Source organism: Gorilla gorilla, chromosome 6, assembly GCF_029281585.2.
Source record: "Gorilla gorilla gorilla isolate KB3781 chromosome 6, NHGRI_mGorGor1-v2.1_pri, whole genome shotgun sequence".
In the NCBI taxonomy this organism is placed as follows: domain Eukaryota; kingdom Metazoa; phylum Chordata; class Mammalia; order Primates; family Hominidae; genus Gorilla; species Gorilla gorilla.
The window spans coordinates 62381080-62396688 of NC_073230.2; the positions used below are offsets into that span (position 1 = coordinate 62381080).

At 43.9% G+C, this 15609-nt stretch overlaps 1 protein-coding gene across 6 annotated transcripts in view; it reads left to right on the plus strand.

Annotated features, from left to right (window-relative positions):
* The first annotated feature begins 635 nt into the window (after positions 1-635).
* VSTM2A (V-set and transmembrane domain containing 2A) overlaps positions 636-15609 on the plus strand; it is a 32036-nt gene continuing 17062 nt past the window's right edge. For 3 of the 6 annotated variants that reach the window (XM_031013488.3, XM_031013487.3, XM_031013486.3), the window contains exons 1-4: positions 637-1433; positions 3247-3413; positions 5533-5583; positions 8419-8755. In XM_031013488.3, the coding sequence (XP_030869348.1) occupies positions 1355-1433; positions 3247-3413; positions 5533-5583; positions 8419-8755 (634 nt within the window). In that variant the 5' untranslated portion in view covers positions 637-1354. The other 3 variants (XM_031013489.3, XM_031013485.3, XM_055347089.2) reach the window with 3 other exon arrangements.

The following is a 15609-nucleotide window of genomic DNA, read 5'->3' on the forward strand; positions in this document are numbered from 1 at the left end:
ATTTTGTTTAAAAAAATTTAAATCCACTAATATTTGGATTGCATAAGGACAGATAGAGTCTTTAACATAATATACATTGTTGTTTCAGTTCTTAATAAAAAATAGAATGTACATCTCAAATCTTCACCAAGGCAGATAAGCAGATTTGTTCCACATTCTGAAACTTATTGTGATTTTTTGTGTCTAAAATAAGATTCCTTATTCACTTAGTCCCAGGGAACATTACATAAGTATTGTGCTATGCAAAAGAAAAGCATATAAACAAAACAAAATCACGTAATGAAGACCTTAACGGTATTTAAAACCCCTCCCCCCTCCAAAATACATGGAAGATGAAGGAAAAGAAGGCAGGAGGTATGTAATTTTTTAAAAAGTAAACATAGTATGGTGGGCTTTTCTTTGGAGAAAATTCCCTCAATGCGTGACTTTTTGTACTTTTTCTCTTCTCCGTCTGCCAGCTGGAGCGATATGGCTCCTGCATGAGCTGCTTGTACTGAAAGCTGTTCAGCAAGAAATTCGTGTGAAATCGTAGCATGTGATGCTCCTGGTTGGAGCAGTTAATAACTGGTTAAGCGGCATTTCCCTAAATGGCTGTTTTCCTCGGCCCACCCGTCTCTCCCCCATCCCGTTGCTCCCCGGTCCTCAGCAATGCCCCAACTCCCTCCCGGAACCTTTCGCTCCGAGCCCCCCGCCAGCGCCGCAATCCCGCCACTGTATTGTCCTCCTCGGCACCGAGCGATCTGATCCGCCGAGCCAGAAAGACACCCGATGGGGGAGAGAAGCAAAGTGGAAAAAAACCGACGTCCCTGCTCTCCAGAAGGGAGACCCCAGCGGCGCCGCCGAGCCCTGCGCCCTCCGCGGCCGCCCGGCGCGAGCTCCCGGGCGGGGCGCTGTCCAGCGCGCACAGAGTTAAAGGCATCATCGCAGCCATTAGAGGGAAAAGTTGCGGCGCCGCGAGCCCGGCGAAGTCCTCAGCCCGCCCCACTTGCCCACTCCCCACTTCCCGAGCCGGCTCCGTGTTTAGGGAGGGCAGTGATCACGCAAGCCGGAGCGGCGGGCTGACGTTGGACGAGCTGCCAGGTAGCTGAAAGCAGGCAGCCAGGCAGCCGAGACACTTCCCAGCGATTCCAGCCTGGGCTCCGCAGGAAGCCTCGCTGAATCCCAGCCAGCTGGTTCTAACCTTCCAGAATCGCAATCCCTTCTCCCCACAGCCAGCCCTCGCCGAGCAAGCAGCAGGATGTTTGCAGTGTCGCGCCCAGGGCTCTGAGACTGAGCCTGCCATCCACTCGCACGCCTTTCTTTCAGGGCTTTTCGGCTGTTGGCTACACTGATGTGACCCCCCTCCCTTTTTGGAATGATGGGGATCTTTTTGGTGTATGTTGGATTTGTTTTCTTTTCCGTTTTATATGTACAACAAGGGCTTTCTTCTCAAGGTAAGTCTTGCTCAATGGCAAATATACATTTGCTTGCGTGTGTGTGTGTGTTTCCTACACTCAAAAAGAATGGACAGGCAGAGAGAATAAGCTTCCTAGCAAGTAACAGTGGGCTTAGGCTGTATAAATAGTGTTCTGTTTGACGATTTTTTTTAAAGTTTATTAAACTGTAGACTAGCTAGGCTGGAGAGAAAATCTAGCTGGTGCCTGACAATGAGGTGGGCTCCTCGGTGAGCACAAACACAGGGTCGTGTGGTGTGTGTGTGTGCGTGTGTGTGTGCTTTCTATCTGTGTGCATGCACAGGGTAGCCACTCATGCATACATAATCATCGCAAACAAACACAGGGCTGGATATTGGGACTCTCCATTGCCAGTCCCTCTTCCTTGTGTAGTCAGACTGGGCTTAGAGTTTCCTTTTTGTAGGTCCGTGTGACTCCTTTTGTATGTGTGTTTATCAAAGGACTGACTCCTCTGAGGACCCATAAAAAGCCACAACTTGCATGACAAGCAGCAGCAGTCTGCTGAACCCGATTGTTCAGGACTTCGTAGGCTGCAGTGGTCGTTTCAGCACCATGAACAGATCACATCTCTGCTGCCAAAAGACTGCATCACTTCTGCAAGCAGAAATGCCATACTCCTTCTGCCAGCTAGAATAGAAAAGTCCTTTTCCGATCAGAATGTCTCCTTAATAGCTTCCCTGTTTTAGGTACAAATATAGTTTCATTTCACTAGAGATCATTTTTGGGATTTCATAAAATGTTGAAAAGAGACATTGTCTCTCTTTAAACCGGGGGTGAGGTGAGGGGTGGGGGAAGGAGTGCATCCACCCCAAATCATTTCTGCATTCCCCATAGCCCTCCTCTCCATAAGTGTGCATTGTGGTTGTGCATTTCCATTGGCCATACAAATCTTCCCAGGACTACTTTTAGGGAACCATCAGCTCTTTGCAAAGTGCCCCTTAAATAAGATAAGAACAACCATGTTGGTAACAAGATAAGAGCATTGCATGTTCAAGAAATGCCTTTAGGAGGAAGGAAACATTATATTTTTGTGAGTTTCACCAGGGTTGCATGAATCTTGCAAACTAGCAGTGTCAAGGTTGGTAATGAAAAGGCTGAGAAACATCTCCATAGTGACTTCTAAATAATATTTAACCTGAACTAAGCCTGAATGTGTGATCATTACATCTTAAGATGTATGGCAATTCAAAATACAGTGACTTGATGGGAACAAATAAAGGTTAATTTGGAGAGAAGGAAACATATACAGTTTATAAAGTGTGCAACTTGTTTCACTGCTGCAGGCGTGTTTCACTGGTGTTGCTAATAACCGTTTTGATGTATCAGGAATGTGCATTTTGACAGATAATCATGATCTACTCTGTTACATGAAACATCCAGTTAGTGGTAGATTGTTTAGAAACTTAGAGGCAAGAGACTCTCCTCATATATCAACTTGACAGATTGCCTAAATTGTATCTCACTGACTCTCTCAGAAATTTTGTGGAATACTGCAATCTGACAAAAGGTATTTGGATCTACCTGCGGGGATCTTGGCTAAGAGTTATTGGCAAGCTTGTTAACCTTTCCATTATCTGGATTTGATCAACAACATAGTGATTTAGGTATGATACCAAAAGTTAGACAGGAAAGAGGCAAAGGAAGGGGGCTGGGGGAACCAGACGAAGCCGAGGATGTAAGAGAGGGGTTTTGTTGCTATTTAAGTCCAGGAAAAATGTAGCGAGCTCTCAAGGAAAGAGACTCAGGCAAGAGGGGTGTGGATATTCCAACAGGATGCCTTTCTGTTTTGCAGCAAAATTTACCGAGTTTCCGCGGAACGTGACGGCGACCGAGGGGCAGAATGTGGAGATGTCCTGCGCCTTCCAGAGCGGCTCCGCCTCGGTGTATCTGGAGATCCAATGGTGGTTCCTGCGGGGGCCGGAGGACCTGGAGCCCGGGGCCGAGGGGGCCGGCGCGCAGGTAGCGGAGCTCGCCGACCCCGCGTCTCCCCTTCGCTCGCCCGGTCCTCAGGGTGTCCGGCCCGGGGCTGGGGGCCGAGGTGCTGCCTGGACACCCCTGGGGACCTGCCCGGTTCTGTGGAAGCGAGTGACCCCCAGGGCTTCTAGGGAGGGAAAGGGAATTTGTCCTGGGGACGCGAAGTTAAAACCCAGAAGGAAGTCTTGCTGCCCAGTTTCTTCCTGTTAAACCGGGAAGCGCCTCCTCCTGTAAGTTCTGGTACTTAGGCAGATGCCCGCCTTGCCCCTACTGCGCTGCCACATCCCGGGACATCCGGGAGACCCTTTCCAGGACGAAAGGAGGGGGAGGGGAATCGGTGGGCGGCCTCCACCCCCCGCCCCACCCCCTCTCCCTTCTCGGGGCACCAGGCACCATCTGGGACCGCAGGCACCATCTGGGACCGCAGCCCCCAGGCTGAACAACCAGAGAACCAGGGCGGCCAGCTCCTCTCACCTCCACTTCTAACAGATATGTGGGGTGTCGGGAAGAGAGGGAGAGAGAAGGAAAGGGGGAAAATGGAGGAGGGAGAAAAGGAGAGAAGAAAGGGGGAGACCGGGAGAGGCACAGAGAAGGAGAAAGAGATGGAGAGAGGGAAGGGGGAAAAAGGGGAGAGACGGAAGGGAAAGAGAAGGGAGGGAGAAAGAAGGTAGAAGAGAAGGAGAGAGGGAAGGGGAAAAGAGGGAGAGAGGGAGTGAGGAGAGGGACAGAAAGAAGGGAAGGAGGGAAGGGAGAATTGGAGTGGGGAGGGGAGAAGAAGAGGGGGAGAGGGAGAAAGAAGGGGGAGAGAGGGAGAGAGGGAAGGGGAGGGGGAAGGGGCTGGGAAAGAGGGAAGGGGGAGACGGGAAGAGACAGTGAAGGGGAAAGAGAGAGGGAAGGGGGAAAAAGGGAGAGAGGGAAGGGAAAGAGAGGGCAGGGAGAGAGAAAGGAGAAGAGAGGGAGAGAGGGTAGGGGGAAAGGAGGGAGGGGGCGAGAGAGACAGAGAAGGGGAGGGGGAAGGAAGGGAGGGAGAATTGGAGTGGGAAGCAGAGAAGGAGAAGGGTAGAGGGAGAAAGAATGGGGAGAGAGGGAGAGAGGTAAGAGAGGGGGAAGGGGGTGGGAGAGGAGAGAGAATGAGAGGGGGAAGGGGTGGGAGAGGAGAGAGAATGAGAGGGGGAAGGGGTGGGAGAGGAGAGAGAATGAGAGGGGGAAGGGGGAGGAAGAGAGGGAGCAGGACAGATGGGGGAGAGAGGGCACAGAAGGGAGAGAGGGAAGGAGAGGAAAAGGAGAGACGGAGGGAGAGGGAAGGGAGAGACAGGGAAGGGAGAGGGAGGGAAATGAAGAGAGGGAGAGAGGAGTAGAGAAGGGGCAGGGAGAGGAGAGAAGGAGAGTGGAGAAGGGAAGGAAGAGGAGAGAAGAGAGGAAGCGAGGAGAGAAGGAAGTAGGGGAATGGGGAGTGTGGAGGGGACGGAGGGTGACTTGGGAAGAGACAGGAGAGAGGGTGGTGAGGTGGGGAGGGAGAGGGAGAAAGGAGGAGATGAGGAAAAGGAAAATAGCGGGAGGAGGGGAGAGGGGAAGGGGGTCCGGGCGAGGGAGACCTAGTTGAGCGAGAGGCGGCGCCCCTGCGAGCCAGCAAGAGAATCTGGGGCCAGGAGCGCGGGGCGGGACGGCAGGCGGGATGGTGGCCGGAACAAAGGCGCGAAAACTCGTCCCGTAGCACTTCACCTTCACCCACGCCGGCCGCCCCACCCCTGGCGCCCGCCCACCTCCGGGCGCGCGTCCGCACGGGTCAACCCGCGAAAAAGACCCGGCGGCTCCCGGCCCCGCCTCCCGAGCGCAGCCTCCGCGCGGCAGGGACAGCGCCGGGACAGCCCCGGGGAAAGCGCGGGGACGGCGTGGGGTATGCCGGGGACGGCGTGGAGTATGCCAGGGACAGCGTGGGGGCGGTGCGGTCTGGGCCTGGACAGGGGTGGCCACGCCCCTGGTCGCTCCCCTGTCCCCAGGTCACCCTGACGGCCCTGCCCAGAGCCGCGAAGGCTATGCTCGCGTGGGGGCGGGTGGTCGGGCGGGCCTGGCGCGGGACTGAGCGTTCGCTCCTTACCCGCAGGTGGAGCTCTTGCCCGACAGAGACCCGGACAGCGACGGGACCAAGATCAGCGTGAGTGCCGGGGCGCGCCAAGGGCCGCGGGCCCAGGCCCGGGACGCACAGCCCTTCCCTGTCCCCGAGAAGGCGGCTTGCCAGCGCTGCAAGACAGCCGGACAGCCGAGCGCCCCTTGCTTGCCTCATTAGATACATACAAATGGAAGCACATTTAGAGTCCCTAAATAAAATTACATATTTTAGTCACGTAAATGTCTAAACATTCTAGAGAATCGTTTGCTATCCAGAGAGGTTGTGTGACACTTTCTTTCCTTGCTTTTTGTAACTTACCTAACAGTAAGAGTAAATACATTGCTAATATCTATTCAAAATTATGGAAACAATTATATTTTAGTAGAAAGTGAAACACTAACATAGGAAAATATTTTTAGGGAAAAAAATATAAAGCATCCAACAGGATACTGAAATTGTGATGAAATTAAGCAACTAAATTTTGAATGTCACTTTAATGCATGGAATGTATTTCCAGTGCTGTTATTAAGAATATATAAATATAATGCCAAAAGCCAATATAAATGTAAAACCATTATTATAGGAGCTTGACCTATTGAAAATGTAAACTTTAAGTTCCACTCTATTGCTTATTACTTTTAATAAGTGTGTGTAAAATTTAAAAAGTGAAAGTCTTATTTTTTTACTGTACCTCAAATGAGCCGCATAGCATCAGTTAATATTAATAATACTGCTTCATTTGATAAATAGAAACGAAATAGGTATGTAATACAAAAGGAGGAAATCTGTTAAGCATAAACATATTATTATTTGTTTTTAGAAATCTAAAATCCCAATGACCTACATTTTAAAAGAAAATGTATTTTAAGGCTCTTACAATAGCGTAAAGTGGTAGAAGATTGGAGTTACATCATAACTAAAAATGTACAAATACATTGTACACAGAATCTAGTTCTGTGATCTAAATGTGTAATCTCAACATGGAAGAAAAAATGACAAAGATGAAATATCAACCATAAACTCTGATTTAAAACTCATAAAATTACTGACTTTTTAGAATACTTCAATTATTCTTATATCACAGAAACTGTTGTTTTCCTACAATATTAGAAAAGCTTTATTGGTAAAATCTAGTTTTTTCTTAATTATTTTATTTTTCACATACATATATAACTAGATAGATTGCTTGGTGACTATTCTTCCTTCACCCTTCACCCGTCCCCCTATCATCTAAAGGCCGACAACAAAAATAGTCTTCATACATCCTGACCCCTGATGCATACATTGAGAAACATGATTACACACACAACTGTTGATAGTATTACCTATGCCAATAATGCATAAAAGTTAATGAGTAGAAGAGAGTTTTAGACACAAACTGAGGCAGAAAGTAGTTTGTTCCCTGTTTACCCACTGTGTGACCTTGAACATATTTTCTCAACCACTAGTTATTAACTTTGAATTCCCAGGAGAGTTGTTATAAAATACGGATGATATAAGCTCCACCCTCCAGAGATGCAGACTTAATATTTCTGCATTACTCCACATGCCAGTATTTTTAATAGCACCCCAGGTGATTCTAATGTACACTCAGTGTTGAAAATCACTGACCCAAACACCCCAAGCCTCAGTTTACTCAACTATAAAATGGGATAATAATATAAATACTCTAGCTACCTCAAACTTTGTTAGGAGATTTAACCCAGAATAAATGTGGAAGTATTCATTTCATTTTTATAGTATTAGTATATTTATATGTAATTTTATATACACATAAACCCATAGGGTTCAAATGTTGGAAATTATTTGTATATATACCTCTATATGTAAAAGCAGATGAGTGCTTCTCAGGTTTTCCTAGTAATTTATGGCCGTTTGAAAGTGTAGTGGCCATTAGCAGAAAAAATAACTTTCGGCCTCCTTCATTTCTTTTCTGTATCTTTCAAAATGAACCAAATTCTTGAATCCCAAATGTCTTATGAACCCTATCATTGTCTCAGTTATGAAGAACATATGATTATGTATTAAACCTAACTGTTCTGATAAAGATGCTTATATGTATAATATAGGATATATAATATAAAATCATACATCTAATATATCTATCAGATATATGATCTTGCTATTAATCTGGAATAAAACTTATTAGAAGAAATAAGAAAGCCAATTTCAATTTTGAAAATCAAGCCAGTGTTTTATCGATGGCATCCCAAGTCCCTGTAGCATAAAGTCCCTATAATGGCATGGGATACATACTTTGAGCAACAAGACTTCAGGTGATATGAAGCTGTACCCCAAGCCATGCCACCCTATGACTAGAGGCAAGACTGCATCTAAAATTTAAGAAGAAAAATATTAATATCCAAGTTCATTAATAGCACCTTTAGTAGTCATCCCAGTGTGGGGATACAAGTGCATTCTCACTCAAACTCATGACCAACAAAATATTTTTGTGATGTCTCAGAGTTGAGGGGGTTAGTTTATAGCCCACAGGGAAGAAAAGAGATTGTTTCACCTATAGAGTTGGCCTTATTGGTTTGTGCTTCATTGAACTGAGTTAAGCAGGCAGAGGCCAATCCCATGATGGAAAAATGACGGAGCTGCTACTTGGCATGTAGACAATGGGGGGCACGTGGCTGACAGAATCTGGCACTGGCTGCATTGAACTAATTATCTCCTGAGTCTGCAAGTGCAGTGGTTGGTGGAATAGGATAGCCAAGGCCTTCAGATGTGACGTTAAGGAAATAAAAAGCTCCTTCACTATGGCTATGGGGCCATTAAGACCCTTTAACTTTCCAATATTAGCAAGCTCAGGGTAAAAAATGGGAACAAAATCATTTGATGTAGCACTTTATTGTTTTTTTACCTGCAATTTTTCAGACAGTGAAAGTCCAAGGCAATGACATCTCCCACAAGCTTCAGATTTCCAAAGTGAGGAAAAAGGATGAAGGCTTATATGAGTGCAGGGTGACTGATGCCAACTACGGGGAGCTTCAGGAACACAAGGCCCAGGCCTATCTGAAAGTCAATGCCAACAGCCATGCCCGCAGAATGCAGGCCTTCGAAGCCTCACCCATGTGGCTGCAGGATATGAAGCCCCGCAAGAACGTCTCCGCAGCCGTCCCCAGCAGCATCCATGGCTCTGCCAACCAACGAACGCACTCCACCTCCAGCCCTCAAGCGGTAGCCAAAATCCCCAAACAAAGTCCACAATCAGGTATGGAAACCCATTTCGAGCCTTTTATTTTACCACTCACAAACGCTCCACAGAAAGGTCAGTCGTATAGAGTAGACAGATTTATGAATGGTGATTTTTAAAATCGGAGACCTAGTTCAGTGCAAGTGATTATGAGAGGTGAGCACCGAGCCTGCACCAGTTCACTCAGAGCTCAAAGCATGTGGGTGCGCCCCGTCAGTCCCCTAGTGGTGCTTCATTTCCAGGGCATCTGAGAGCTGGACTCTGGTTTTTATCCCTTCTGTATTTACACATTATAAGAACAATAAATCATGTAATGTTGGTTACATTACAAATGCATGTTCATTTTCTCTACAGATTTATGTATCGATAATGACCCAAATTAAGAGGCTTTCACTTAATCAAAATGTAAATGAGAGAGACATGCCGTATCATGCATTTTCAGCGACCCATAGCTCTAAGCAGGACTATTCTCCAAGGGCTTTTGATTTTGAAGGAGAAACCTCAGCTGCCTGTGATGATGATAATGGAAGGACGGAGGGGGGATTGAAGACTGTAAGTGGTGCAGAGATAAGGCAACTCCTCTGTGAATGTGCCTTCCAGGCCAATTTAGAAGCTTAGTCACAGGATTCTGAAGGCAGCTGTGCAAGTTAAAGCTGTTCTGAATGGCATTAACGTATGCAGTCATTCAGCCAATGGAAACGCGTGGAAGTTTTAACCTTGATGTGGGATAAAGGCTTCGTGGAATGAGCAGTACCCTGCACAACCCCGCGGCCGTCCCGATTTCCTCAAACACGTGACATGGGATGAAGGGAGCACAAACATACTGACTTTATCCTTCTTTAGGTTTTTCCCTAAAGAAGTATTGATGCTACCATCAGTAATGGAAAATTATATTGCTAATATTTAAGGTCTCTTCAGCCATTAAATTTAAAAGTCTGATTACTTCACTAGGATGATTTCTGAGATCTCATCTCATATCATCCTGAATACACAGACACACACACACGCACACACACACACATCTCAGAAATCATCCTAATCAAATATAGACTTTATATATATCAAATATATATATACATGTAGAAATACATATAGGTATGTATCTTTAAGTCCTTGCTTGTGAACAATGCTTTTAAATGTTTTTAAAATACTGTATGCCAAAATAGGTTTTCTCTTAATGCTTTACTTCCTAATGGATGTGATTTGCAGATTCGTAGGGCACTTGGATTAGGGTTCTCTGAGTTTGCCCTGCCTTATAATGTAGATGAGCAACTCTCCTGGCATGCCTTGGTCATGGCAATTTATGTCAGTCTGATGAACAGATGGCTTAGCCTCTCTGAAGCCCAATGTGTGTGGATTTGTCTAATTTTTTTCTTTATAATCTTTTCTGCTTACCAAATTAAAGGACAAACTAATATAGCTGGAACATATATGTGTGTATCCATACACACTAAACACACAGGTATATGCTAAATTGTAATGGTAACCAAATGATGGTTACAACTTTGTGACTATTATTTGAGGAAGATTTAATGTCTTTGGAGTGATTTTCCCCTCTTTCTTCACATTATCATAAAAGAAGTTAGACACTACAGGCAAGATTACAGAGTAGCCTAAGCAGACAATTTACAACCTAATTAGCAAGAACTCCAAATCATGGAAGTGAAATTATTATTATCCTACATAGACTGTTCCAAGTTAGATGTCATCAATCTGTTCGGCAGAATAAAATCAAACAGATTACCTATTCCAAGTGAAGAATTCCAAGGGTAGAATGAAATGCTTTATCTATTTCTAGAATATTTTCTTAGCTTTTGGGGTTTAATAATGCAATCTCAAAATATCTATTTATTTTATTTTAATATCTCTTAGCACTGTGATTAGTGCTAAATGACAAACTCTAGATCTCGTCTAACAATTATCAAATAAAAATTACTGCTCTTTTTGCATCCCATTGCCAGCCTTGCTGTCAGATTCAAAATTGCTTTTTCTAGAGTTAAAGGTAGAAGGAGAGAAAAAAGTGACTCTTGAAGTCTATATTCATTAAAAGTCCTGTTCACTAAACATATCTGCTTATATCAAAGAGTAACCTGAAATATCTGAAAATATTTAATTTCAATATTTCCAACCAGTGAATACTGGATAATATTTTCATATACTTCTATCAACATTTTCTAATTTCAATTTCAGAAGCTGGGGCAGTCCAGTCACTCACTTTACTTATGTGTAAGTTCCTATACTTGCACAATTATTATATATGATTCAGTATCTGGGGTGGATATTTATATATTATATTCACTGTAATACCCACATCCTGGTTTATGATTTTTGCCTCACGATTTTCAGATTATATTCAAATAAAGCTTATTTCAATACCCATGCTTCATTTATTCATTCATTTATTCACCTTCCATCCCTCCTAGGAACTCACATACCAGGCACAGGGACACAAACATGGAAGACACACTTCTTCTCCTCAAGGAGTTTGTATTTTAGTTTGCAAGAAAACAAAATATTCGTACATTCCATTTATCATCCATCTTTATTTCATTATTCTATGAAAGGCAAGATGTGGTGAAAGCACAAAAATCAAAATCTTGCTTTTGGAAGCCAATAGCTATATCGTACTAGCCTTTTATCTTTTATTGTTTGATACAAAGAGGCATCCTTCATCTATGGTATATGGGACACTGTCATCTCTGTCACAAAAGCTGGCCCGTTTGGCCCTTTATTTTCATCATAATCTTTGACTTAGTTGACTAAATTATTTAAACTGAAACACTCACCTCTTAATTGATACTATTTTTCTTTCAAAGAATTTCTGTTTTTAAATGAAGGAAAACATATTAGCTGAAAATAATTTTATAAAAAATCTTCAAATTTTCATACAATTAATTTAACCAGTTTTTCTAGAGCAGAGATTTACATGAATAGAAGAAGATGGAAAAGATAGTCTATGACCATCTGCCTATCACAAGATAAAGCTAACTGTTATTTAATACGGCTAGTCCCATACCTTTTCCAGATATTTTCCAAAAGTTTTTGAGCATGTGACTTTCCCCTCCCACTTAAAATTCTTTTTTATCTTTGTGAATCCTTCACTTGTAAAATTATTTGAATTCTACCTCCATTTAGTAATCAGCAATTAAAACAAAATAATGAAGCAAAACGGTTAGGCAAACAGATAAACAAAACTTGGCTTTTGCAATCCTTTTGAAGTTTGCCGTCTTCAATTGTTCTGAACACTCTCCAGTTTTGTGTACCATGACCAACTTAGATCATATCAAACCCACTCCCCTCTGCCCACTTTTTTTGGCTCTATTTGCAAGAAGCTTATCAAGAGAAGATGCCAATAAATGTGATGTTATCAGGAAAGCAATACATAGAGTTAGAAGCAGAAGAAATATTCTATAGATGTTCTGAGAAGGTGAATTCCTGCTTCTTGCTGGAGGAGTCAGGGAGGGCAACCTGGAAGAAGGGACTTGGAGGATAGGGAGAGTTCATACAAGCAAATATGGAGAAGAAAGACCTTTCGGAGAGGAGGGTGGCACCAAGCACAACTGACTGTGGAAGTCCCAGGATCTTGACCAGGATGGAGTGGTTTAGGTCCCTCTTCGCAGAGAACACAGGACTCAACGCCCCTCCACCATGCCCCCAAATACCCCAATATACTAAGCCATTCTCAACTTGTTTCTTCCTGTCTCATCCAGTGTCTCCAATCCTTCCAGAAGTCAAACATCTCCACAGACCACGTCTACTAGTCCTTCCTTTCTTCTCTCTGTCTTCACTTTTTTCTACTGACCCCCTTCCCACCTTCCCAACGTCACACAGAACTGTGAAGCAGCTTCCTGCTCCTCTTCCCCAACCTGGCCATAGATCAACCCCTGGTGTGCAGAGCTGCGTGCTGGCTCCTCCAGGTAAATTGCCTGGGTCGCTCGCACTCCCAAAGCTGTCATGCAAGTCACTGGTGTCTCCTGCTTCCAATTCCCCACCCTCTCACATCTCGTCCTTCCCAGTCTCTAGGCAGCCTTTCTCCCTTGATCACTCCTTCCTGACACTCTTACCTCTCTTCTCTTTGCAGGCTGGTCCACTATTTACTGGCTCCTAGCATTCTCCTCTCTCCTTTATTGGCCTCCTCCCCAACTAAATTCCTCTCTTAAATATAGTTCTTTTCCCATTGTCAACTCCCTGACCTTCTCATCCACTTCCGTGGTTTTGACTGCTAAATTTTCTTAGAAAATTGTTGGAGTCACCTTTGTACTTCTGACTCATTTCTGTAGATCCAGACTCATGTTCACTCTTGTCCCCAAAGCATCTACATATATATCCTGCAAGAACTGTGGCAGAGTAAGGATGTCTGCACACTTGTCTCCATCCCACCCATTGAAGCCTATTTTCCTTCCCCTGAGCATAGGCTGGCCTGTGACCGCTCTGCCCAATAAAGTATGAAGAAGTGAGCTGTGCCAATTCTAGACCTATCCTTTACAGGGGCTGGCAGCACCTGCTGAGCCCTCCTGGAAGCCAGCCACTGTGGAAGCAGTGCAGCCACCTTACTGAGTGAAGCCCAGCCAAGGACCTTGGTGTGCGAGCCTGGAAGCAGCCTTGGGCAGCCAGTCACCCCAGCCTTCCTCCAGCCACAGCTCCAGTGGCTGTCTCATTGCAGCATGAGGGAGCCCAAGCAAACACTACCCAGCTAAGTACAGACAACACGCAGAACAGAGACAGATGATGATCTCCTGTCATTTTAAGGCACTAGGTTGTAGTGAGGTTTGTTTCATGATAGATACCCAGATCAGACATCTAAAACTCAAATATTCAAGACTGAATTTATCTTAGCTTTCTCACCAAAAAGAAATGTTCTTCCTCCTATGATCCCAAACTCTTTTAATAGCATTCATCACAGTCATTGTTCTTGAGGAAGCCTTGAAAATGTTCTCATCTCTTCTGTCAGCTGCCACACTGAACTGTCCTAGTAATTGTCTCCCTAAAACATCCTTGAGAAACTGCGTCTTTTCTGTTCTAACCAATACTGGTTTCATTGTCAACACAGGCCCTCTTCACTTTCCTCATCTAATCCAATCTATTCCAAAAAGAATTTCTTGTTTTAACTCTAATACAAGGGACGTATCACAACAGAGCATGTGTGAAATGATTATTATTTTCAAAGTGCCAACATTAGTTTTTGTAGTCTAACTCCAGCCTTGTTTCTTCTGAGTTCCTAATCTCATTCAGTCTTTCCATTTGGTATTGCCTGAATGTTTTCAGATATTTTGTTACCTCTATGGCTTTGCAAATGCTGTTTCCTTTGTATGAGTCTTTCCCTATTTGCTGAGTTCCTACAAAAATGCAAACTCCTTTGTTAAAGCTTTCTCCTTTTCTCTTAGTCAGAACTGGTTACTCATCAAGTTCTCAGCAATTTGTTTATACTTACTTTGAAGCCCTCACTGTGCCTTGTATTGTTGAACCTTTAGTGCTCAAAGTCACACATTCTGGAAAACCTCTTAGTTTTAAGCAAACTAGGACAGTTGATCACCCTAACTATAACTTCTTGGCTACAAATACTATAGCTTGTTTCTGCAATTCCTCTATGTGCCCTGAACAAGTGGGGCTCATGTTCTTATTATTTCGTATAATTATGTTTTCATAATTAGATAATTTTGCCACTACTCTAGAACTGATCAAGACTCCCAAACGGTGTTTCTCAAAGTGAGTTGTGCAGCCTACCTATGCCAGACTCATCAGGGAGCTTATTAAAAATTCATATTCCAGGACTCCACCCAGTGCCTACTGAATCAGCATCTCTGAGTGTAGAACCAGAAATAAGTATTCTATGTTCCAAAAGTTAAAAGAATCATTAGCTTTTTGAAGTTTTTCGGGGTAAAAAAAATTTCTTCTTATCATTTACTATGAGATATATATCTGTATGTGTATCTGTGTCATGCTACAAAATACTTTTTTTAGAGGCTCTGTTCTGTTGCTCTTATTGTTTCCAATGTTGGGATGGACTTTTGTGAAGCTGTTCACTCCTGTGATCAACAGCTGGTATTTGTAAGGAAACCGGCTGCGGTAAAGGTGGTACTTGTGTCTCCATGTGTGGAGTCTGTAGTAGCTCAGCAGGAATGCTGATTCTCTGAACTATGAAATACAATTATTGTGTGTTCACCATGATGTGAACCTGACTGTTAAGAGGCAGCTGCTGCAACAGCTGCCAGGAGCCCAGAGTGGCCACTTTCAGCAGGATTGATCTTAACACAGGAAGTCAAAGTCATTGGGAGGAGGGAGATGAGGGATTGAGGGTCTTTGCAGGGAGAGTGCTTGTCTCATTTAATATGTGAGTAAATGGTGCACTGCTTTGAGGTAGAGTCAGTCATATAATTCAGCCCTTACTGCTGATTTTTGTTTAAATGATCCAACTTGGCTGCTTACACAGGTTAAATTAATTTAATCATTGTAATTCTATCATATAAATGGCAACTATGTAAATCAAGTGTCTATGAATAAGACAAAAATAGATATAAGGGAATGATTTGGATAATACAGGCCAAGGAATCTGCTAGGGCTATATTTGAACCAGAATTATGTAGATTAAGAGTCTATACTGGTTAAATTCTCCTGCAAACCATATTTAATTTTACTCATTGAAGTTCAAAACTATTTGGGCCTATGATATCAAGGTTGGATGGGTTTTTCCATTCATAACTGGCCACATGAAGGCTTGCTTGTGACTACTAGTTCCTCTGTAATTAAGAAGACATGAAACGGAATTTGCCAGTGTTCTAAGTTCTTGTCTCAAGTGATTCCATGATGTCTGCCACTTCAGGAAGCCACCAGAGAAGCAGCTTCCTGGCTAGATGGCCAAAGTGTTGAAAACT